The 26,472-nt window shown below is 40.4% G+C and overlaps 1 protein-coding gene across 1 annotated transcript in view; it reads left to right on the top strand.

The window, feature by feature from the left end:
• Positions 1–26,472, top strand: part of FHOD3 (formin homology 2 domain containing 3) — a gene marked incomplete at its 5' end in the record, with an annotated part of 95,430 nt that overhangs the window by 29,228 nt on the left and 39,730 nt on the right. The window contains 4 exons of the mRNA XM_008941188.1: positions 2,688–2,993; positions 6,933–7,822; positions 14,449–14,607; positions 22,308–22,490. Coding sequence (XP_008939436.1) covers positions 2,688–2,993; positions 6,933–7,822; positions 14,449–14,607; positions 22,308–22,490 — 1,538 coding nt within the window. The remainder of the gene's footprint in view (positions 1–2,687; positions 2,994–6,932; positions 7,823–14,448; positions 14,608–22,307; positions 22,491–26,472) is intronic.

The following is a 26,472-nucleotide window of genomic DNA, read 5'->3' as shown; positions in this document are numbered from 1 at the left end:
GGAATGCCACGTTTGCTGCTGATGCTTTTTGATTTTACCATGCTTGCTTCCTTCAGTCTGCACTCTCCACCAGCAGAAGTCCAAAGATAGGGCAGAGCATCTGCCATTTAACTCTATTGCCACCTGCAAGGTTGCCACTTAAAGTGGTGTGTTGTCTGGTGTGAAATCGATCCAGCAGCTATGGGATTGAAAGGAATTGCTTTTTAAGGGAAGCACACTGGACTTAGCTCACTATTTTTAAGTTCTTTGAGTTATAGGTGGATTGTTTGATATTATCCCGAGAGAGAGAGACTGTCAAAATGAGGGTCAACATATCCTTGTTTTGTTCTAAAAGTGCTCAAATTTTAATACTGCCTGAACTCAAAAGAGCAGTTTGTGTCAGTACATTGCTATTTACTCTTCGTTATATATCAGGTTCTACTAAGGTACTGCATCTTTCTGGTACGTGTGAAATAGTCCTTATTTGAAGAGTATCCAGAATTCTTTTGAACATTCTCATTTTCTCAGGCATTTCTTATGTCTTCCCTGACTTTATCCTATTGAATCTTCAGTGTAGCTTCATGATGACAGAGGTACCATAAGCATTAGCCTCCATGTTTTAGTCAGCTGCTTCTCCTGACCTGAGCTGCTGGAATTGGCCTATTTGGTTATTGCATAACAGCTTTTGTTTTTAGAGAGTAACATCTATAATTCATATGAAGCTGTGATTATTCAAGGATGAAATGACAGTATTTGTATGTATGGACTATTGCAGCATGGCAACCTCAGAATCTTTCATGCTACAGTACCGTCTTAGTTCCAAGAACTCCTGAAGGATTCCTAAGCTTCCACCTCAGCTATATTCAAATATTGGCTTGACTTTAAAATGCTCCTGTGCTATACCTACACAGACAGCTGTGGTCAGAAACACACCACTGGGATTCAGAGTGTCTGCCAAGTTCTTACCAGCTCTCTGTAATTTTGATTCACTTATAGGCGATGTCCAGGGTACAGTCATATGTAAGGTACATTTACAGAGACGCATGTGCAGAGCTGCTCACGTATCTCATATTAGACTTTTAGAGTCTAAATGTTAGACTGTCTAAAAAGTCTAGCTGTCCATGTAGAAGAGGGAGGAAGGTAAGCTTCTAATTTGAAGTGTTTTAAAACATCTTAGAGGGATTTGAATGAGCATGGACCTATATATTAAACATATGATGAGTATATTTCTTTTATATAAATGTGTTATATATGCATGTCTGGTTATTTAACTAGGGATTTAAAATCAACTGTGAAGTGTAGAAGCTTAGCGCCAATGAAATCAGTAGCAAAAAAATAATTTCCAGTTTTGAACACTTAAATCATATGAAATGAAGTGGAATAGTATGGTAGTGAAGATGCATTACTGAAAGCTAGTGTAAAAATGTGTACATCGTTGTAAAGACAGGCACAGGCATTGTTAGCAATCATTATTTTTTACGTGAGTGTCTCAGAAAATAGGATAGGCACACACCATGAAAGAGTATTAGAAAAATGTTGTGACCTTCTTTATCCTGGCTTATAATTCCTCAGGATAAATCTATTTACCTGCTCCCTAGAGGACTGAAATGCTTGGATTACATTCCAGTATGATGGTTTTTTTTTTCCTTCAAAGGTTCACGTAGTTCTTGAAGAAACTCACATCATATATCATGTGATCCAAGACCATGACAGTCCAGAAGTCTCTTTTGCAATATTGTAATGAAAAATGGTTAACAGAAGGAAAATAACAAGTATGATTTGGTCATTGTAGTTCAGCCACCCAACACAAGATTTAGCACAGAAGGAATTTCAGAAGTATGCAGAACTAACATGCATGCCCATTTTCATCACTCTTGCATGGCCATTTCAGTTTTCAGAAAATTTTGAGCTGCTTGATGTGAATATGTGTGGATGCTTTTCAGTTTCTTTGCAGCATGCAGAGAATATTTGCATGTGAGAATCTGATGTTATAGCTAAAAACCCTAAAGGTGAATGAATTAATTTCATTGTCAGTGATAAAGTAGGGAAGAAGAAGCCAAGTGTACTATCAACAGCGTTCTCTATGTGCCAACCAATAAAAAAATCTCATTATATGCCAAACAACTGGAAACTAAATTTGTGCCATATGCCAAGCAGTTGGACACTTTGTTCCATTTTGATGTGGCTATTCTAAAGTAAATGTGCATGAAAAAACACATGTTTTTTGTCAGCCAAATGTGAGACAGTGCCATTTCCAGACTGTGCCATTCAAGTGTGTTAATAAAACTAATATTTGTATTTTTTTGTTGAAGTGTTCTTCATCAGGTGAAAACAGAATTCTTCTAGAAACCAAAGAAAATTCAGCCAAAAGCCACAATCTCCCTCCTTTTTGCTTTTTAAAATCTCTTCCTTCCTGGCTCTGTCTAGGCACTAAGTTGTCAATGTCATGCTCAGATGGGATGCCCATTTCCTGCTGGTTTGTTCAAATCCTTATGTAAGTCCAACACTCCAGCTGTGGAAGTACGTATAAAAGCAGCAGGCTGGCTCCAGACAGCAAGAGAGGGGGTTTGCCAGGCCACTCTCACGTGCAGTGCTGTCATCGCACAACATTCATCCGCCTGTTGCTCCAAATGTTCAGCATGCCATGGACTTGCTTTTTATTTTCTTTCCATAAGTGAATCTCTTTCTCCCATTGTTCTCTCCGCCAGTGAGTGCCAGTGAACCCGAACCAGAGACAGAGACAGAACCAGAACCAGAGCAGGAGGCTGAGGCTGAGGCCGAGCAGGGAACGGAGACACCCAAGGAAATAGAGGCTACAGAGGTGGGACCAGAGAGTGAGGTGGAACAAGGACCAGAGAGAGAGCCAGAAGAAAGTGCAATACTCAGTGAAAAAGAGAGGCAGAATGAGGAAGTGAATGAAAAAGACAACTGCTCTGCATCCAGCATATCCTCAGCAAGCAGCACTTTAGAGAGGGAAGAGAGAGAGGACAAGTTAACCAGTGACAATGAAACTGGTAAAGTGAAGCTTTTTCAATAACGAAGGATTTCTGCTGGAAAAAAAATGTTAAATTAGTATCTCTGTTGTGTTAATTAACTAACCCTTTGCGCCTATCTAAAACTTCCTTCTCTATGACCCAGTTTGGTCTGCTCTCTGTCTGGAAATCCACAGGCTTTCATGAGGTTTCTGTCTTGGAGGAGCAGTAAGGCCTTGATGCAATGAGATGAAATGAGATTTCCTTTGAGCTGAGACATTTTCCTCCCATAAGGTTAATATATTAACAACTGAATCTGCTCCGGAGCCCCCAGCACAAGAAGGACATGGATCCGTTGAAGTGGGTCCAGGGGAGGGCCACAAAGATGATCAGTGTTGGAACATCTCTCTTATGAGGACAGTGCTGAGGGAGTTGAGGTTGTTCGGCCTGGGGAAGAGAAGGCTCCAGGGAGACATTATAGCGACCTTCCAGTATCTGAAGGGGGCCTACAAGAAAGCTGGGAGGGACTTTTTACAAGGGCTTGCAGTGATAGGACATGGGGTAATGGATTCAAACGGGAAGAGGGTAGATATAGATTAGACATTAGGATAAAGCTCTTTACTATGAGGGTGGTGGGATGCTGAACCAGGATGCCCATGGAAGTTACGGATACTCTATCACTGGAGGTTTCAAAACCAGGTTGGATGGGGCTTTGAGCAACTTGTTTTAGTGGGAGATATCCCTGCCTATAACCAGAGTATAGGAACTAGATGGTCTTTAAGGTCCCTTCTCAACCCAAACCATTCTATGATGAATCATCACGTTGCAGTGACTTCCATCTCTGCCTCCCAGAGGATTTATTTGGGTTTTCTGCACATCAAACAATGAGGCAAGAGGCCATGCAGACATGATTTGTCATGAGATTCCAGATACCTTTTCTCACGCTGTTAGTGGAAGAGGAAGAGCAATGAAGGCCGGGATGTTTGTTCCCTTCCTCCAGTTCTGCTGTCTTGGTTAGCTGTCAAAAAGTAGAGAGAGAGAGAGACATAGGAGCTGCTAAAGATACATCTGGGCCGTGGCTATTGTTAGCTGTTGTGAAGGAGGCACATAAAAAGACTTTGTCTGGAAAAGCCAAGTCCTGTAGTGACCAGTGGTTCTGGTCAGATATGCCACCAGGCACCTGTAAAGGCCCAGCCTGGAAAACACCTTAAGAATCTCTTGTGCCTGGAGAGGTAATGACAACCAGAGCTTGTCGTGCAGTCCAGGCAGAGAGAGAGTAAAAGGCAGATTTTGACCATTATTGATTAATTACTCTTTTCCCCTTTTTATAGGCAGGTAAAGGGATGGAATGTAATTAAAGCATTTGGTTCCCAAGTTTTCTTAGGGATGAAAAATTGAGTGCATTGTCCTAAGTTTTCTAAATTCTAGACAACAAAACAAGAATTGCTTTGCAGTGTGCAATAGCCTTCCTCTTTTCTGAAAGAACACAAATAACTCTGAATCATAAGGATTGCCCTACAGAGATAAACTGTCAGACTGTACTGCTCATGTTTAAACTCTGTCACAGTTTTGGGTTTTTTTCTGGGAAGTGCTATGCTAATTTTATTCTAAATTTAAGAGCTATCTTCTTTTCAGGAGCACCAAGACTGAGTTCCTTAGAATACTATTGTACTCTTAAAGACTTGTTCTGGTTTTGGAATGTAGATGGAGATATATCTAGGAAAGGAAGGGGAGATAGGTATGACAGGTGAAGGATGTCATTACACCATGGCATAGTTCAAGACAGTCCAAGTAAGGGAGTCTGTTACCAACCTGCTACCACTGTAATTAAGTGCTTATATAGTTTTTGTTAAAAGCTAATAAATGTACCCTAATCTTGAAAAAATCGGTATCTTAAAATTGACCTACATTACCAGTAGAACAAAAATTTATATAGGTTGTGCTATGTAGGAGGTCTCTTGTAGTGAGTTGTTTGCTCTCTAGCAGGTGGGAAGATTTGGAAAGCAAACTAGAGCACTTTCTCCAGCAGTTTTCATATTCCCAACAAACAGTCTGCCATTTATGAGGTGGCCCATTGGTTCTGCCCAGATGCATTAAGGACAAAGGAATAAAGCCTTTGTTCCTGGCTGCCCCTTCAGTAGCCATCCTGCTGAATTTGGCTTCCAGCAAGTCTGGATTCTGCAATGGTATTTCAAAGCTTTAGAGAGGAGGATGGAAGAGGCCACCAGTGTAGTAAGAGTCTTCACCACAGTAATCTTTGATCAGCTAGGGCTGATGGAGGCAGACTGGGGGAGCCCAAATTAGAGACTGTGTTTAGGGGAATTTTGATGAGCAGTTTTGCAAAAGGATTAAATCCTGGAGGATCCCACCTGGTGAAACTGAGAGCAGGTAGGTCATGTAGAATTTTTTTGAGAGATCCTGGAAGCAATCTCAAACATCTTTGAAGGAAAGTCTGGGAGTAGTGAGAAATCCTCGGGGGGGGGGAGGAGAGGAGGAGGGGTCTCAGCTGTTTAAAATCTGGGGTGTGGTCATGTCATCTAGTGAAACTATGTCAGAGAAAAATCTAAGAGACCACCTCAGGTGACAAATCTTAGTAAGAAAGCAATCCCATGGATAAAGTCTTGAATAAAAATAAACAAGCAGTGGAAGCGATGAAGCCTCCTAGGGGAAGGCAGAAGGAAACCATTTTGGAGGTTTGATTCATTGCTGAAAAAGAGTCCTCCCTTTGTCTAGAGTTAAACCTCTGGACTTATTTTAAAATGTGGTTTAGAGATTGATCTGAATAGGGGTGAGAGTCATTTTTCTCCAAATGCTTTGTGCTGTGAGAGCTCTTCTTCATTTTATCATGGTGTTATTTTAAAGGAATAGGGAGAGTTGTGGGGCTCTAGATGTGGATTTCACCGAGGGGACACCTTCTCGGAGCACAGGGCTAGACGTCATGCTAAGAAAGCAAATCTTTTGACAAAGGAGGCCATAAAAGTTGTTTAAAGCTCTAAAGTATTGAAAAAGGTGGCAGCATAAGGGGAGAAACAAAATGGAAGCTTAGAGAGAAAGGGCACCTGACAGATATAAAAAAAAAATCTTTAACTACAAGGGTCCAAAAGGAAGGCAAGCCAGCAATCAAAATGTGTTTAAGAAATTGAGTTTGTTAAAAATGTATTAATAAAATGTGTAAAGACTATAGGAAAAAGGAGGAGTTATGTACAGGAAATACAGTAAGTGTGAAGAATTATTTTTGTCCATTTTTAATCACTTCATCTGATACCCACTGGAAAAAGAAGTGCCATGATTTTTAGACACATTGTCCACATTGGTTAGCAGTATTATACTCAGGGAAGTGTAGTCGAAGAGACACATCATTTATTTTTAAAGTTTGACTGCTATAGTGTGTTATTTATGGTGCTATCTCAAACATGGTATTTTGGAGGTTATTGTTGAGAAAAGCAGTAGTCAGATGAAGCTTCATTACAGTGGCATGTTAAATGATGGTGAAGTGGGAAGAAGGCTGTTACAGTTTCAATGCTGTCACGTATTACAGGGAGGGTAACGGTGGTGGATGAGCAGCATTTTCAAAAATCTTTTATAAAGGTGCTCATCTTCCTAGAAATACCTTTTAAAATCTTCTTATGCTTATATTCACTGAGTTTCCCTGCTACCTGTACCCTGGGTATATAGCCTGATCTGGGATTCAGATAGTCTGTGAAACCTGGAAACCTGAACCTTGAAATCCTGGCAGTTGTATAGTCCCTCCCAAGATACACTGATTGTTTTCTACTCCCATTCCTTGTTTGAGAAGTAGTCCCAGCCCATCAAGATTGGGCCATGTATCAGCACTGTCATTTACTTTAAAATTCTCAAAATTACTACTTGCTCAGTTTCAGATTAATTGTCCCCCAGTTTTTTTCTGGTGGGTTGAACAGTGTTCTTGGTGCTCTGGCTCCCTCCCCTTGACTTTTCCTATCTGTGTGTGTGTGATTGCAGGTCCATGGTCACAGACCATTCAGGATGCTGGTGTGAATGAGCAGTGCAGCAACATCCTCAACAGCAAGCGTTTTATGCTGGACATGTTGTATGCGCATAACAAGAAGCCCAGGGATGAAGAAGAGAAGGAGCTGGAGGCGAAGGAGGAAAAGAAGGAGACGGAGGAAAGCGAGGAGTCGCTCACTAGCCTAGCCAGTAGGATCTCTATCCTTCAGGCCACGAAGCAGTCCAAAGATGAAAGCGTCAAAAAGATGGAGCTTGGAAATCTGGACAACCAAGGCAGTGTGAAATCCTTTGCAGAAAAATTCAACAGTGGTGAGCTGGCCAAGGGGACAGCCATGCCTGAAGATGAAATCAGTGAACAAGTCCCTGAGAAAACACCAGCACAGCCAAAGAAGGAATCTGACTACATCTGGGATCAGCTCATGGCTAATCCTAGAGAACTTAAAATCAAAGACATGGATTTTACAGACTTGGGGGAGGAGGATGATGTAGATGTGTTGGACATGGATATGGGTCCTGGGGACTCCCTTGTTCCCCCTCCTCCACCTCCACCTTCTTTTCTGGGTTTGCCTCCTCCACCACCTCCCCCGCTGTTTGGATGTCCACCTCCACCTCCACCCTCTGCTAATTTATTGGCTCCTCCTCCGCTGTTCAGCACTCCTCAGGGTTTAGGGTCACCCCAGGTTTCTAGGGGTCAGCCAGCATTTATAAAGAAGAAGAAAACCATCCGTCTGTTTTGGAACGAGGTACGGCCATTTGAGTGGCAGTGTAAAAACAACAAACGCTGCAGAGAATTCCTGTGGTCGAAACTGGAACCCATTAAGGTGGACACTTCCAAACTGGAGCATCTCTTTGAGTCTAAATCCAAGGAACTGCCTGTCACAAAGGTACAGCTCATCTTTAGCTTGCTATTATTTTGCTATTGTATTGGTATTCATTCTGACTTAGATCTGGATGATTTATGTTGTTTATATAAAAACAGTGGAAATTACTGCATCTGTTCCTGGCTTGGCCTATGATGGAAGATATTCCATGGCTTGAAACTAGGAGATGAGCCTAGGGTGGTGTACGTGCCAAGCTGCACTCCTGTCCCAGGTCTACCAGTTTTGGAATAGCACTTCAGATGGAGAATACCAACAAATTTGACGTTAGCTTGTTTGTAGCTGAGTGCCAAACTAGGTAGTGAAATCTGAAATATTTTCTGTTACATTTGTATAAAGGTCTTGGGATGATGATTCGTATGTGTGTATTTGGCAGATCTTCACTGGGGAGCATTTTCCTAATCATTATGTGTAAAGGTTAGAATATCAAACTGGGTCTGCTGCAAAGGGCCTTTGTTCTGAAGGATGGATTTATCAGCTGGACCAGATTTACAGCTAAACTCTGCAGGGGTGTTGGTTTTTTGCTTTATACTAGTGAACAGGACTATTTAAAATCCTTAATTTGTACAGTGTGGCTATCCAAATTTCAGGGTAGAAGCTGGCACAGGAAATAACCTCTGTAGCTAGGATTCCCTTTTCCTTGGTATTGTTGTAAAATAAATAGAGAAAAGCTGGTGACATGGCTGTTTAACATTAGGCTCAACAACAAAAGGAAGTCATTTATGGTAACATTTAGTAGGAACTTGAAGTAGCACTTAAAAAGTTATTAGCTTGAACATTTGTTTTTCATGACTACATAAACTCTTTTTCTTCTAAGCAGAGTAATGAGTATCAGGGAAACAAAGTTTTTTTCCAGTTGAAATGTTAGTAAAAGATGTTCATCTTTCGTATTTAAAATAAATAAATCACTTGTATGTTTTCTATGTATGCCTATATGTTTTGTAGTGACGTAACAAAACAGCACCTTGAATATTTTACTTCTTTTTGGCTAACAAAAGTTATGTATTATGTATTTTATACATATATCATTATTTGCTCTTAATGTGAGGAGACTAGACATCTCACAGTAGAAGTTGTTCATGTCACTTTTCTGGGTTATCAACTCAAAATTTTCTGGTGGTTATTCTTGATCTGCTTGGTGAAGTGGAAACATGGCAAGTTGAATAATCAAGCCACTTATTAAGTACCTAGCAAGTAACAGGCATATAAATAGACAGCTCACATACAAACCATCACTGTTCTTAGCTGACTTTTTTGTGACACAGATGCATGTAGATCTGAGACATATGGCATAGCAGCTCTAAAAACACATTCAACTGATTGTTCATTTGGCTGATGCTGAGATTAATTTCTCTCTCTAAGTCCTTTTCTCCTGAGGAAGGAGTGCTGGTGATGTTGTGGTGCGTTACTCCTCATCTCTCGCCCTGTAAATACAAGTCTGTCACAGATGGTTCATAGATGGAAGGAATGAGAGTGTTTTCTTAGATCCATAAAACATTTAATTCCTTGAATTGAATGCGGAATGATGACATATTTGCCATTTCCAAACTTAAGCTTTTTGCTAAATGCCAGTATTGTAATGGATCACTCTGGCTGAATCTTACTCTTTTGTTCTCACCCAAAATTTTGATAAAATGTTAAATTGTTGCAATTTTCACTTGTTTACTTTTCCAGGCATTCACTGTGCACATTCCCAAACTACCTTTGGCCATTTTCCCTCCCTCACACTTGCTTCCCAAACCTGCCTGATGCTTTGGCGTAGCTTTTGGCTTCTGGCTGGAAGATGACTGAGCAGGTTTCTTTGAAATTAGTACAAGTCTGAGGAATGATTTAGGTGACTGCCTTCCTCTTGGAGACTAATAACTGCTCTCTGCATGAGACCTCATACTTTTGGCTCTCTTTCCACCACGTCCCATGACGCAGACATAGAAGCCTCATTTTCTTTGTAGAGAAGACAATGGTGACCAAGGAGTACCGTAGTGGAAATCTACCCAGACTTCTGAGACTCCTGCCTGGTTTTGGTGAATACCAGCAAATCTTTCAGGGCAGGAGATGGTCCTTAGATCAAGTGAGAGTGGGAGTAATTAAGCAGACCACTGAATCCATAAAATACTTGAGGTTTGGTATGAAGATTGCACTCAAATTAGGATAGCTCTCACTTTTTCCAGACTGCTTGGTTTATTTCCAGGGAGTACATTCCCCGTTGTGTCTAGTTTTGCCTGTCCAATGGCTGCAATCCAAAACAGGTTTATTCTATAATGTCATAAAGTCTGACTCACAACGCATTTGGTTCAGGTGAAAAAAAAGAGCACTGAGCAACAAATCAAAAGTCGGATCTCCAGATTTCATAGCAATAGGTGGAAACAGGTGCATGGAAAAGGAACAGTCCAGAAGGATGGGAGGAAAAGCTAAGTCAGGGTGAGTAGAGGGGGTTTGGCTTTATCTTGTGCATTTGTCTTCATACAGCTGTAACCAATTTTACTCCAGTTTCTAATCCTTCAGTGTGATTTCAACAACACACAGCTATAAATGGCTACTTCCTGGCTCGTGAGAAGTATTTCATTAAACACAATAGACTGCAATAAAATAAAATGGCTTTTAAATTGTAGGATATAATATGGGCATTTTAGGGGGCAGGCTGGGAGAGGAGATTCTTGATTTTAGGAAGACTTACACCACACTGGACAGCTTGCATGATGACTATAGTTAGTGGAGCAGCTTTAGTTGCAGAACGTTTACTTTCTAGAGTAGAGGACCATGACATGTTTGCAAACAGAGAGGAACTGAATGATAAGGTATCCCCTTCAAGCCTGTCTAGAATGTGTTTCATTCCACCCACCAAAGCAGGTATTTTGGCAAAGTGCTTCAAAGTGTTTGTTTTCCTGTGAAGAGGAATGAGAACACGCAGACAGTACTGCATCAAATGTTGTTGTTTAACCCTTCTGCCATCCACTTTGTTCTGCGTGTCATTTTAAAGTGTTATTTTGCTGATCCGTCTATACAGTGTGGGATACAGTGATCCATCATGTGCCCACAGACAGAGGACTAGTAGAAGAGAAAAAATAACAAATGTGTTGTCATGTACACGTGCACATATATGCCTAAGCACATATCCCTTTTGAAAATGTTTGCTGAAATTTGAATAAATGGCAAGACAAGTCATAAATGTGGACCAGAATTCCTGAAAAAGATTATATGTATCCTGGACAAAGGATGAGTGATTCCATTTTAAATCACTAGTGCTAAATCCTGGCTAACTGAGATAGCAGTTAAAAAATCACCATCTCACTATTAAGGGTTTACCCATATTTTTTCTGTACTACTGATGGAGATTGTTTTGCAAGTTTAAATGCAGGACATATTTCTAACTTGATGTCCACATATAGTTACTTATGGGACTACTGGAAAAGTGATTTAAATTTTTCTGCATCCTCTGTTAATTAAAGCAAAGAGGTGTGCTTTGGACTATATGTTCATCAGACTGCAAATCATTCTGTAGGATGGTAACAGTTCTTCAAATAACCTCTCTGGACTACTCAGCCTTCAAAAGAGGCAACAGAATCTGGCCAATTAGGTCTTCTAAAGATCTAAATTCACTGTAAGCATTAATACATTGCAGGAACGTTTGTTTCCCATAAATTACATCACCTGATATAGTTGTATTTTATAATTAATTTTGGGTTTGCATTTTGTAATATAATATTCAGAAGTTCAGGGCTTTCATTACATACTGACACATTAAAGTATAAAATCAAGTGCACTACCACACTGTTCCCTCAAGCCTTTTAATTCATTCTCTGTTAATGAACTTATAAAGCACATTTTGAAGTTACCTAATACTGTAACAGAAATTAATAGTTGCAGCTTATTTTAACAGTCAGACACACATGTGCAACTTCATTGCAGACACAAAGCAATTATTTTCCTAGCGGTAGGGTAATAAAGTTCATAGTAGTAATTTTTTTTTTATTTTCTTCATCCTTTTATTTATTTGGAAAGGATTTCTTTGTAATTCAGCCATCATCCCCAGGATGGATTTAAAATAACTTCCTCCCCTGTTTTTGAAGAGTTACTTACCCAAAATTTTAATACTGCATATGCAGCTATTTCTCTGGAAAATACCTGTGTGCAGCTCATCTGTCTTTCATAGCTCATGGCTAAAGAGCAGTTGTGCTGGTGCAGTCATCCCAGCGGTTAGCATTGTGTGTCTCCCAAATGAATACGTCTCTCTTGTCAAACACAGGAGCCTAAAAACAGAGCTGCGAATCTGAGGCTTACTTACCCATACCACATGTGGGAAGCCTAAATATAACTCCTTTCCCCCAGCCTTTTCCCTTCTGTAGAAATTCTTTGGAGCTATGTAATTCTGTGCTGCAAAGGACAAGGTAAAAAGTGGTGGTTTAAAAAAGGCTTAGTGCAATACAGACTGGAGAGGAAGCAGTCTCTGGTAAACATAATTTGTTTTTATGTGGTATTGACCACTAACTGTGGTCCTGAAAATGTAATTAATGGCCCTGTAAGTAAAAATTACTGCTTTAAAGCAGAAGCTGCATCTCGGATCCTTCAGGTAGCTCCCCAGGAAAAAGAGAACTCTCTTAGTCAAAGAAGGGAAAGTTCAAGAAGGCTTCAGGGATGCATTTAAGGTCTTAAGAAGAGAGCAGTTCTAACAGAAGAGGCGCATAAAAAAATTGAAAAGAAATGTTACCTTTGCTCCCCTAAAATTTGTACTGTTTACTGCAAAAGTGTTTCACGTTTAAAGAAACCAACCCTCTTCCTACTTTCACAGTTCATACACAGGTGGTAGTCCCCAACTCCTGTAAACTGCAATTGCCTCCAGTCTGATCTGCAGACAGAAGTTGCATTGTACCACATTAATCACATTGGTATGATGGAAAGGCTGTGGTGCCACATGTGTGCTGGGCAGGCTGCTGGGACCAGTGGTCTTTCCTGTGCAGGCAGGGAACTGAGCCATGCCAGGAAAAGGCATCTTTGTGATGACACAACTGCATTCCCATTATGGGCTGACCCACAGCTGGAGATACTGTGGTAAAATTGTACTTACTTAGATCTTCCAATGCAGAAACAGTGTGTAGACCTGTCAGTAGGGTACCTTTTGACTTAACTGATGTGATGCAAGTCAAAAAGAAGTGGAGAGCAAAGCTTTGTGACCTAAAAAGCAATCATGAGTGCAGATTGAGACTGGGGCAATAAAAGTCTCCTCTTGGGCTTCTCCCAAATCCACAAGAGGTGCAAGGGACACCACCGCTATAGGCAACATGGAAGATTCTCTATTCTGAACAGTTGTATGGGTGGCCACATCGCAGCCTGTAAAGGATTGCTGAGTCTCTTGCAAAAGCCTTGCCCCTCTGAGGTGCATCTGTGCTGAGGCTGCTGCTGCCAGAACCACCAACCACAGTCCAGGTAGCAATCTTACAGGGAGGTCACGGGCCCATCTCTGCACCCTACACTGTGCCGAAATACAGGCTTATATACAGCAAAGCATCTCTGCACTTGCTTGCACCAATGTGCTGATCATTGTGCTACATTCCTGTGCCTGACAGCATCACTCAGCCCACCTCTGAAAGGGCAAAGGAAGGGAAAACAGAGAAAATGTTTCCAAAGATCATGTGTATGCAGAGGGAGGAAAGACCTCTCTGTATGAAGAGCTGTAGGTGCCTGGTATATGACATGCAGAGTTAGCAAAGAGACACCTTCTAGCATGGGATAATGAGAGAAGGAGCGTCATTCTGGGATGTGAAAGCATAGACCACGTTCAACACTGCATTATGCCATATAAATGGTTTATTATGGTTCACCTTGACTGGTTGGGTCACATTTTGCCACTATGAGGATGGAGAGAAAGAGGAAGAAAGTCCTTGGATCTTCTGTGGAATGGAACTTAAAGCGTATATTGTTAGTTCTTTGTGCTTTCATTATTCTTTATACTGTAGTTTTTACTGGAGGTAAGATCCAAAGGCACCTGTGAAAGGTGTGATGTACATATCACAAGCAGCAAGGTAGAATACTTTTCTTCTGGAAGCCAGAGGTTAAAAAACCATGCCAGTGTTTCCAGGAAGGCCTCTACATCTCCTTTGCCAGTGCCTAAGATGGATTTATAACACAGGAGAGTGCTTGCAGACAGGTGGGAACCACCCTGGCTGCTTCCCAGCCAGCCATGCAGGTGAAAGTGGGTTTGCGGCCACACATCCAAGGGGGAATTGGGCCCTGGAGCCCACCAGCTGCCTGGCTGCTGCCCTGCTGGCCCTGCACTGGCTGGTTCTGCTGTACAGCAGAGCTCTCACCTGGCAGAGACAGCTTCAGCCTTTTCTCAGACCAACTCCTGCCCCAAACTGCAGCTGTTCCATCCCCCGTTGATACTCCTGTGTCTCAGGCTAGCTTAGTTTTGCATGGCATCTAAGACTATATTCAGCTCTCTGGTTAAATCCTGGCAGCTCATGCTGACACCAGCAAGGATGTAGTAAAAGAAATCAGCTTTTCTGGATGACCAAAGATGAGTTAGAATTACATTCATTGTCAGCACCCTTGAGTAAGGGAAGTCATTAGTAAAAGGAGTGACTTCTTCTTTATAAGCAGACCAGAGGAATAATATTCTATTTCTCTTCTTTACCAAGAAAACTGCTGCAGATGGGAAGCGACAGGAGATCATTGTATTGGACTCAAAACGAAGCAATGCTATTAATATTGGCTTGACTGTGTTGCCCCCTCCCCGCACTATCAAGACTGCTATTTTGAACTTTGACGAATATGCCTTAAACAAGGAAGGAATAGAGGTAAGAAAGAATAGCCAATGTCTTTTAAGTCTGCATTCAATGTTTCCTTTATTTATTTTTTTTTTCAATGTTGCACATGGTACAGGCCAGTCTTTCCATGGAAGAGGTAAAAGGAGATGTATTACATCATCGAGTGTTTAAACTCATCAAATCAATATTGTGTGCTCAGAAGCATGTAGTATTCACCTGAGGTTGGGCATGCTCAGTAAACATGGATTCTTTGCTTACTTTGTGTCTAAGTTTGAGTAACGATGGTGTTAATTCCTTTCCAGATTTTCAGAGTATTATCTGTTCCTCTGAAGCTTAACTGAAATATTATGAGCAGCAAGAATAGGCAATGAGTTTACTAGGGTTGATGCAATTGGTACAGGGTTTAATAAAGTTCATGCCCAGCTAGCTGCTGGAGTCATTCTAGATTGTATATTTAATGGAAAACAAATACAGTGACTGTTTCTGCTCAAAATAGCATTTCTGTGTTACTGTTTTTTGAAGAAAAGCAGTTGGTATAAAGATTACAGATGATGTAATTTTTACCATTACATGTTCAACTTTGCAGATATTCTTACCAAGATCCAAGATGAGCTCTGTTTATTATTTTTTATCAAAACCTTTTTCTTCTATGAAGTGTAAAAGAAGCCTGTTATTCCCTTGTTATTTTCATTGTGGTTGTATTCATTTCAATTTTTTTTCCTTTTTTTTTAACAAATCTATATCGTCTAGTAAGAACACTCTGCATGGCTACAAATGTCAAGCAGAGGCTGAGCTGAAGAGGTCGTGTGTTGATTCACAGTCACCTTTCAGTGGTTTGGGACTGTGTTTCATGATTTCCCCCTTTCCACCTTCACTGTGCTGACTACAGAAGACAAGAAAAGATGACTGGAATGCAAAGAGAGTGTCCAACAGTTACAGCCAAAAGAAATACCTAGGGCAAAAGATCGTTCTAGCTAGACGGCAAGGCCTGATTTATCCCTACTAGAACAGTTTCTTCACAAAGTTATATTACTTATTTGCTATATACATACCTTACTCGTATTATAGAAGTGACAAGTCAGGCTGAAAAAGTAATTTTTCATGGGCCCATGAACCCACCAGTGAAGTTTGCAGTACTAAGCTCTGAAGTGTTGGAGAGAAGTACCCCTCCAGCCAAGCCCAAGTCCCAAATCACCAGTTAGGTCTCAGTGGTGTAGGCAGTATTTCCGTACAAAGTCCAGTGTAAAATGGCTGATGAAGGAGGACACGTATTTATTATCTTCCCTGGATCATCTCCTTTGAATTGTGTCCTCTGGCATGCTTAACAGAAGTTCAGCTGCTCTGCACAGCTCACCCTTTTCATTGCCAACACTTGTATCTGGACTCTGCGTCTGCCAACCACCTGTGGTGTCTACAGTTGTGAGTACCTTGTACCACCACCACACCCTCCTTTGGGTGGCCTCTCCATTAGCTGCCAGAAACCCATAATTTCATTTAAAATATATGTGCAGGTAGCTTTCAAATTGAAGAATTCAAAAACCAGGAAATGATACAGTGTTGATAACCTTTCTCAGTGCTAAGGAAAATGGGATTTCTGTGCTCACAGCTAGAAGCTAAGGATATGGGTAATTCCAATGTGATCATTCAGATATTTAAAATCAAGAGAGTGGGTAAGTGGAGTAGAGTCCAGCTACTTTACACCTTGATGGATGAAGCCTTTGTTGGTTGGGAAGGATGATGTTCATGGAGAAAAGAGGTTGTTTTTTTTTTTTTCCCCTCAGTGTTCCATATTTATTTACTTCCTGTGAGGTAAAACCCTGTACTGAATTCAGGTTCCCTTCCTCAGTCCCCAAGTTACAGATTTTTCATATAAAAGGTTGTTACAGAGTCAGGCAGACATTTATAGTGAGAGAGGGGGGTGGATTAAGCTATGCAGAATTGGCCAAGAGGTGCACAGAGATACAGAAAGGCATCATTGTGAGTCCCACTGTTTTCCACAGGGCCTTGCCTCAGTTTTCTGTATTGCTTCTTTGAGCTACAATATAGATAAGCTCTGTGGGGTTTTTGTCCTATTTCTCTTCCTCTCTGTATCCATTTGTTCATTTGTTTTAGCCTTAGAATTAGCTTAGAGGGAACAGGGACTGTCTTTTCAGTTTAGATTTTTAGAAGCTTTTCAGGTTCATATCTACAGTTCCTGAATATTAGGAAGTAACTGGTAGTGGTGATTAATGGATCAGTAATAGTGTAAGTATCAGCTTCATTTATATAAAACACCAGAGAATAAAGCAAATTATTTGCTGTATAATATACATTATAGCAAATTTATGGGTTCAATGAGAGAGGAGTCATTTACCAACAGGGTAAAAAGTCACCTGAGCCATCCTTTATCTTGGCTGTGAGCTCTGTGCTTTCCCCTTCACTGAGGAGCATGGTCATTATTGTGTTACTCTGTGTGTGGCTTTAGTTCTGCACTGTGGTGGACAAGTTCAGACTAAATGGTACCTTAAACCTGCCCTTAGAATTTCCTTTAAGGACAGGGGAGTAAAATAGTGCTGACAGTGCTAACAACAAGGCAGTGAGGCAGTGGGATGCAGGCTACAAGTAGGTGGTAGCCCAACTCGTCAGATTCATAGTGATCTGGTAGACCCTCCATTACTGTCCTGCGTTCTGCTGAATTCTGCTTTGCTTGTGACATTTAACTCTTGTTAGTAATCCATACCTTGCTTTCTAATTTCAAATAAGTAACTAAGATAAGAGAAAAAAATTCTCTGGGTATTTCGACGCCTTCTATACCTAAGTATGTTGCGTATTTTGAGGCTGTGTGTTTGAAGTCGCTAGATACCCATGAGCTGTGAAAAAGGGCAGAAAATAGGGGCATGGTGCTAGAAAGACATGTAGTCCATTCAGTATGCAAAGCAGGCACTGTTATAAGTGTATTTTCAAAGGAATGTACAATGTGTATCTTCAAGCGTGTATCAGTTCAACTAAAACAATTTTGCCACCTTTCATTTGCCAAAGTGCTTGTGTTTTGCTTTCTTTGAAAGCTTGGCATTCATTGTGTTCAGGCAATGTGGAGCACACTGCAGGATAAAGAACTGCCTGCTTAGTATGGATGAGGGCTTTCTGTGAGATAAGCAAAAGAGGTGAGCTTAAAATTCCTGGTACCTAATTTTTACAAAGTGTGTTATGGACAACTTCAAGAATAGAGTCCACCAAACAATCACTCGGTGCTTGTCTTTAACAAAAGGAGCAAGTGGGTCTCTCTGTAAAGTGCTACACATTAAGGGAACATGGATCAAAATCAAATTATACTAAAGAGTATGGTTAATTTAGCAGGGTAAAGATGGTGTAATGCTGTGAAGAAATGAGGGTGGATTGCTTTGTTCTTTACCGTGGAGGCTCGTGATGCTGCACAATACTGATTGCATTGGAAGGTATAGCTTTTAGTAAAACTATTTGAAATGAAAGAACACTGTGGGTATGCTAGGCCCTCCCTACCCACATTTGTTAAGTAATTTGAAGTCCAGGTGCCAGGAGTGGCTAGGTAGCCATGAGATGTAAAGAGGAGTAAGAAATGAGAGCCTGGTGTTAAAAAGGCAGATGGTGACATATATAAACAAACCCCAGCATTTTATATTTGGAAACAGTCAAAGTATTTCATTTTTGTTCTGATAGTTGCTGTGGTACGTTGGCATTTGCAGTTTCCAATTTGTTTAGCTAATGCTTAGTGAAAGTGTGATGGGATGTTTCAAATTATGCTAGCTCGCATGGCCTGACAGAACACGTTCTCACAAGTCTAGACAGAAGAGAGAAGGGACTCAACAGTGCCTTGCTGACTGTGCACCCATGGTCAGTGTATCACTGCCCTAGCAAGTTTCAGACTTTATTTAAAGAAAAGAAGCTACACTTTCACTCCTTACAGCAAACCAAAACACCACCTACAGTTTCTGTGACCAGCAATGGCATGTACATGTATTTCGGAAGAGAGCTGAGGAAGTGGAGCCGTCTGACCAAGGCAACACTGTCAGTTCCTGATTTACAGGGATGGCTGTCAGGCAATTTAGATGTAGTCTCTTCTCAGAATTGCATCATTTTGGAAGAATGGAAATAAAATTAGTGCAGGTGGCTTCACTTACTGTGGAGTTCTAACCTTCAGATGCTGTTATGTTTCACAAGAGTTTCTAAAGGTAATGCAAACCACTGATGTGTCTCATTAATAGCTGCCTGGAAAGCTGAAGTGTGAGAGCCTTTTTGGAGCTGGATCATCTGCCAAGGCCTGTCAAATACCTGATGAAATACCCAGTAATGTGTATTTGGTTATGCAGCTTATGAATCTGTGGGCCTTGAGCCATAGAAAGCTTTGGACCCAACAACAACCAGATATTTAGTTTACTGGGTTTTTTTCAGGCTCCTTGTAAAATCAGCTGAAACAAAATATTAAAGCCAAGGCACCCCTGCAACCTCGTCATCACTGAGAAGTCTCATTATGTCTTTAAGGAGATAACTTAAGCACCTCATTTCCATAGGGGCTCTGGGCTATGCACAGTTTCTGGTTAGGTGCTTCCTTGTGTCCCACACTGAGGCTTGTTAACTTTCAGGCATATGGGGTTTATAAATTTTGCCCTGTGAGCCTTGTATGGCTTTTGTCTTATAAATTTTTGGAGATCATACATCAGGATGGCTGAGTCTGGAAAATAAACAGTTAGATGCCTTTGCTAAAAGTTCAAGCAAGTGGTTGAGTCCAGCAACCAGGAGCAGAATAATTAGGATCCATTACCTCTTGTGAACAGAATCTCCAAAAATTACTACCTTTTCTCTGTGGAAAGATCTCTGCACTGGTTTCCTCATAATGTTAGTCTCTGGCCCTTGTGCATTGTGTGAGACTGCATGGAGGTCAGAAGTGTGTATGTCACATATTAGGGTTTCTTGATAACCAGTTCTTCTTTAATTGACTGGAAGAATGCTGTACTGGGGATTTGATTCAAAGCTATTTCTGATTTAATGGTCACATCAAGTGGCAGTAACCTTCTGCCATGCTGTATTTTTATGCTACTTCTACTGTCAGTGATGTTTAAATAAATAATAAATATAAAAATAATAATAAACTGGCAGATGGTGTACTCATCAGCTTCCAGCACTGAACAAACGGCTTATATTAGCCATAGGGTGGGAACCAAGAACAGGAGCATTTTAGCACTTGTTCAGGGGCACGCCCAGGATGATGAGCAGCAGGATCAGAGTTAATTGCCCAAGCAAATTAGACATGGCAGCAAGCAGGTAGTTGTTCTGGCAGCAGTTGCACCCTGGATGGTGTGAGACCTGCCAGCAGTTGCGGTGCCATCAAGGCTGGGCTTCAGCAGCAGGGTGACCCTCGGGGTGCTGCAGGGTGACCCTCGGGGTGCTGCAGGGTGATCCTCAGCAGCCGGCACCGCAAGCGCAGGCTCCTTCACTTGGCGCCCTCCCTTCCACAGAGCAGTTTGCAGCACAGCAGCCTTGCAGCACGTGGGCTCCAGTGCTTTGTGTCAGCTCCCTCGGCCTGTGGTGCTTACGTCAAACGCAAGGAGGAGACTTCCCTTGGAAGTAAAGCTTACTGTTTCATTGCTCTCTTTGAAATGCACGAAAGCAGTGCAGAATTTCTGGAGTGAAGGCTCTGCACCACCACAAAATACTTGTGGGATCCCTGGGTAGCTGCCAGAAGTCCTAGTTATTTGTAGGAGGCAATTGAGAATACTGCTGAAGTGTTAGCCTTCAAAAATGCATCAGAAGCATTTTTACATCCATCACATGGCTACTCCTAAACTTTCCATGTATGCGTGTTCATATGATCCTATTTGCAAACTGCTCTGGCTCAGCTGAGGAGGTGCTGGATTCTTGTTTTTGTTGAGAGAGGATTAGGCACTAGGAGACCTGACTTCTTCAAAGGACACTCTGCAAAACACTTCTTATGAGTTTCAGACTCAATCTTTCAGTTTTGTGAACTTTTCTAGATGACTATTGGTTAAGGACTGAGAAATGCCTTGAAGCAGCTACTTTATATATAGTTTGTTGTTAGATGTGACCTAAGAGGTACAGTTTTCATCCTGGGTGGGTGGGTGGATGAATGGATGGCAGGCATATCTCAAATTCAATACACATTCTATCAGTTGAAACAGGTATAGATCAGACTATTTCCCAAATAGCCAAATAGCCACTGACAGGGGAATAAAAAGCACCAGAGTGTATTGAATTTATTTTTTTTTTCCCCTTAGGCTATTAATTTAAGGTAGAAGCTTGCAGTGTCCAAACAAGGAAGCTTTATTTTTTTTTTTTATCTGAAAGGCATAGCCAACATTAACAGAAAAAAATGCTTCTTCATTTATGCTTGTGGAAGTCAGCATAAGAAGATCGACAGCAATACAAATTCTGTAGCTGAAATTAAATAAATCCTGGTTCAACAAACTGAACGTTATCTGCTTGTTTAGCTCTTGTTCTTTGTCTGATTGACCAGGAGAAGTTCCTTGCTGTCCACACTTAGCTCCAGCACTGTACAGGGAGTCAGATGAATTATCAGTACTGGCAGGGGACAGTTGTGCTACTTCGATGAACTGGCTATGTCCAGCACCAGAACAAAGCTATAGTTTGGATTGGTAGGTCTGGTAGTTCCTTGGCTGTGTTTTTATTATGCTCTCCTTCACCCCAAAACAGCCCCTGTTATTATAGAAGGCTACAGGAAAAACATGTAATTCTTCAGATGAATAAGCATAGGTTGTGTTGGAAATCTACAGCTTTAAGGAGGCATTGATCAGCAAGGTTAAAGACCTCAACTTATCTCATGCCTTCGTGTTGCTTTGTTTTACATTTTGATTTTAAAATGAGTTTATTAAGTTAAGAATTAATTAAGAACCAATACCTTAGAGAGCAGTACTTTGAGAAGGAAAGCAGCCACTTGTTAACAAGCATGCAAAATCTAAGAATTAAAGGAAAAAATTAAATATTTTGAGCCATACTGACAGCAGAAACTGGAAATATTGAGGGTTTTTTTAAATCAATATTTTAGGCTTTTCAGATCAAAAGAGAAATTATGCAGTGAATAATTCAACTTTAAATTCAATGTATGTGCCTTGGGAAGTTACCCTCAGTTTGGGTGAAATTATTGGGAGTGACCTACTAAGCTGCAATAGTTGTCATGTTTCATAAAAAAACAAAACTGAACAAAAAGTAATAAATGATGCAAACAGCAAGGGAGAGTAGTTATTTTTGTATACCAAGAAGTGTACTGGAAGATTCATAGGTATTGAGGCTAAAAGGGACCTTAATATACCTAGTCTGATCTGCTGCTGTAAATCATAGGTCACAAAACTGCACTTTTATATCTTAAGTTGCAGAAGGGTGGCCAGTTTTGACTTACACGCATGAAAGCTGAGGATAACAGTCCTAACCAGTCTTCCTGTGTCTCCCTCAGTATTTCATCCTGTGGTTAACCCTATCTACCAAATACAACCTTAAAACATTAGGAAAACCAAAACATTTTAATACAAATGTATATTCTCAAGAAATTGCAGATGTTTAAGATAGCAGGCCTTGTTTTGCTTTCTTGTGCCATGGGTTAGTTCTTGGTTACTGCAGTGCTGTCTTAACTGGTAAGCGAGGGACTTGAGGACCTACACGGCTGCTGTGAAGTCACCTAACATCCAGCCCTTGCGTGCCTCTCGGCCCTGCTGCTGACAACTGCCTTTTGTCTCCTTTTGCAGAAAATCCTCACCATGATCCCGACTGAGGAGGAGAAGCAAAAGATCCAGGAAGCGCAGCTGGCAAACCCCGATGTGCCCCTGGGCAGCGCTGAGCAGTTCCTGCTCACCCTCTCCTCCATCAGCGAGCTCTCCGCCAGGCTCCAGCTCTGGGCTTTCAAGATGGACTATGAGACAGTGGAAAAGGTGAGAGGAAAGCAGTGAGGCAAGGGTGGAGACTTCTGAGGCTTTGCTTAATTCTTCCCTAACCTTGTTATTATATGAGCGTGTATTTTGAGGAAGCAGTAAATGGGTCGCTTTTGTTTCAGCGCCCAACCAGGAAACAGCAAAAATGAACCTTCATAATCTGTTCCTTCTAAAAAAGAAAATTAGAGATTATGTCTTCCTTCCTTTAATTAGTAACGATATCGGAACAAGGAAGGCTAAATCCTTACCACATCCAGATGTTGTTATTCAGGAAATTCTTACTTGAGAGCAGTAAGAATTTTTCTTTGGGTAAAGATTGAATGAAGACTATAGTATTCAGCCTTACATCGTGAAATGAGAGTTTGGTCTTGCATCCATTTGAACCAAGGAAAACACCACCCATTAAAGCGTTTTCTTTTCATAACTGCCTTTCAGAGCTATAGACAGGAGATAAGACATCCTTCAGGGGCGTTCAGTTCAGTCACAGACAGTTGTTGCCACCTTCTTCGTGGATGGCATTTATTCACAGAACACTGAAATTGAGTTGTCTGTTATGAATGATGAATCACAGACAAAAATTTCAAAATGGAAGCATAATATTTTGGTGCGCAGGTGAAACAATGAAATTGTGTAGACAATTTCAGCTCCTTGGTGACTTTCACAGACTCAGGAATCTCAGCACGGGAATATTCTGTCTGTGCTTAGACCGTGCATCGCTCTTCAAGCAATTTTATTCTGCATGTGTTAATTTTGTATGTATATTTGTGCACGTATGTGTATATTAAAAAAAATCAGTTTACCTTTGTGTAATAAGGATTCTGAGAAGTGGGCCATGCTTCTGAAAATGCTTTATGTTTACCTAGCCATGGTTATTTAACAAGTTATACAGCAGTGGATTGTTTTGCAAATGGTACTGTCAAGATTTACTCAACCTCTGCTTTATTTTCTTAGATTTTAGGAAATGCAAGCACACTAATATTCAGAATTTTTTAATTGTGACACTTTAGTCTTAGACATTTACATCTTTGACTTAAAGCACATAAAATACTTGTATCTGGCCTGAATAGTTTTTCACCATTTTTTTTTCCCCTCTGTTACAGCTATGTATTCTTTAAAGTTACCACAAGGCTAAATTGTTCCTTTCATGTAAACTGAGTTAGCTGTAGCTGTTAATCTATGCATATGCCTAAAATTTCTAGCCTTCTCTATATCGAGAGGAAGTGCTTCAAAGTAACATTTGAAGCACTGCTAAGAGGTAAAGAAATTACAATAGTTTTCCTGTTGCTTGTCCTATAATGTTTGTGACACAAAATTAATGAATTGCCAGTTAAAATCCATGTAGAATGTATGCTAGTATAAAATGTCTCAAATACCTAAATTACTCCAAGAAACAACAGCTGGAGTGAAAATAGGAGAAATATTTTTATCCCTGTTGAAAGATAGGTAGGCCTAAGGACAGTACTTAGCATAAAATGGAACCAGAAATAACATGTGATAGCTCTGACAAACTAAGAGGAGCATGTGATAAGAAGCCTAGCTAAAAAGCATAGACATGACAGCTTGAGTCTTATTTGGGTGAAGAAGCATCAGAGGTGCATGAGAGAGAAGTGTTAGGTATGTCCAGTAACAAAAGGTTAAAGTCAGAGTTTAAGTTCCAAGTAACCAATAACCATCAGCATTATTTAGACTGAGATAAGATACTATGAGCATGTTACATTAAAAATCTAAGTAGTTTGCATGAATGATTATGATAATAAAAGAGGCACATGACCTGCTAACATTCTTGAAACTGTGTTTTTGCAGAAGATGTGTTTGCAAACCCTTCATTAAATTTAGGTGCCAAATCACTTACCTCCACAATTTTTGTCATTTTTTTGTCCAGCATTTACTTGATTTTTAAAAAATCTGTTTTGAAATTATGAAAAGTCAAAACAGCTGAGAATGCACTCATTTATCAAGTCACACGTATATTTTGCGTAAGAAGTGAATGAATCTTGCTGTTATTTCCATGAAATTTCAGATGGTACATGGTATCAAGAATGTGAAATACCCAAGTTGTTGATGTAAGGCTGGGATTCTTAGTCATGAGACTCTTCTGCTAATCAGCTGAGAACAGAATTTTGCCTTAGTAGGTCTTACCTCCATCTCTGACAACATGAGAGAAAAGTGGCATGAGATGCTTCAAGGAAAGGGTTGAGATGTTGTTCGTGTTTGTAGAAGAGCTTTGGAGGCATAATGAAGGAAGTCATCTTTCTTGGATTGAATTTCATTAACTAAAGCAAGTCCAGGTACATTTGTAGGGAGCAGCCTCAGACTGTGAGGGGCTGAACTGGACAAATGAATACTCATTCTTTGCTCTTTGTAGAATAACAAAAGGAAAACCCTCTCCAGGTGATCTGTTCGATAATGTGTATGCTATTTTGAAACGTTAACATGCATCTGAGATATTGTATGACTACTGAAGGTTGTCAGTGGTAACAATAATTTTTCTCACCTTTCTTTTAGTATCATATTTTAAAGGCATAGACAAAACAGAGTTTCAACTTTAAATCTTCATTTTCAGACTTTTGATTATTCTGAAAACTTACACTATGTTACTACTAGCTCTTTGTACTGAACTATTTATGATGCAGATGCTGTCAGATTTCATTATCCCAAAGGCAGTTTAAAGGTCTTAGAAAGAAAAATAGAGTCTTACATTGTCCTAAATCAGATGTTATTTTACCTTTAAGGTCTCCGTGGGCAAATATATCCTTGTTGCTGACAACTTTAAAAGATCATAAATGAATATAAGCAGGTGTAGAAATGAGAAAAGTGGAACTGGTAAAGAAAAGGGCTTGTTTCAGTTTCTCTTCTGAGCAGAAATATTACTCCTTACTCTAGTCTCCCTGGAGACAGTGTGCTAGGGAAATCAGTGTTCAAAAAGACTGTACTTTTGAGGGATGCTTAAAATTTCTGAAAACCTAAAAAAAAAATGCATCAGAGCTTTTTAAGTTTTACAGTATGATCTTCATCCTTCCTGTTGTTCTGAAAGTGTATGATACTTTATGCAGACCAGACTTGATTAATTACAGGCAAATTACATTTTGGTCATCTCAAAGTTCCTGTCCCAATCCAGTTTTTACCCCTCCCAGCAAAGCATGCACATGGTGCAGTAAGCTAAGCTGAGTGTGGCAGGTTGGTAACAGTGCATGTGCCAGATGAGCTGTACAGAACGTGTGCTACATCCTCCCTGTCCCACTGCACACATAGAGTTGAGTTCATTTGGGCGTGTGCCAAACATTTATCTGGCATTGTCACATATCTTGCACACAGACATTCTGGACCTATCCTCAAATTTCATTCAAGCATAGTTCGAAATAGTTCAATAGTTCAAAAGCCTGTGTTTACAGCAGATACAGAGCTGTTTGATTCATCCCCATGAAGCAGTTCAAAGAACTCCGTGCAGGATTTTGTGGATTTTAGTTTAGCTTGATAAAGTCTTGGATTATTTGGCACCTCTCCTATGATGCATAAATGACCTTGATCACTATGTCAGCTCATAATTTGTCTCACATTTGCCATATTCCTTCCTTTTCAAGAGGTGAATTGTTCTGTAGTGATTAGAAATTTATGTCTCCTTCATCTTTGTGCTCTTATTTATGGTAAAATATCACTACAGTTGTTGAATGACCCATTGTATTTCTGCAAGAAGGTGAAGTTCTCAGCTATTTTGCCTCTTGGTGTAACGTAACAGCTTAATTTTTGCTTCTTGGCTCATAAAAAGTGTAATAATTTTGGAAAAAATGCTGCTTACAGACACTTAGGATGGCACTTGGAGATAGAAACAATCTGAACTGTTACTGTGCATGCAAAATAAATAACCCTGGGCCTCACACGATGATATAGGAATAAACTCCATCAACTCAGTTACCCTTGCTCTCTTCCTTTGAACTCTGGTGTGGCTCACTTCCCGAGGTAATGGAAGAGAGTTTATGTTTTC

This window comes from Merops nubicus, unplaced genomic scaffold (genome assembly GCF_000691845.1).
Source record: "Merops nubicus isolate BGI_N331 unplaced genomic scaffold, ASM69184v1 scaffold1465, whole genome shotgun sequence".
In the NCBI taxonomy this organism is placed as follows: Eukaryota; Metazoa; Chordata; class Aves; order Coraciiformes; family Meropidae; genus Merops; species Merops nubicus.
This window is presented reverse-complemented; position numbering and strand designations above follow the sequence as displayed.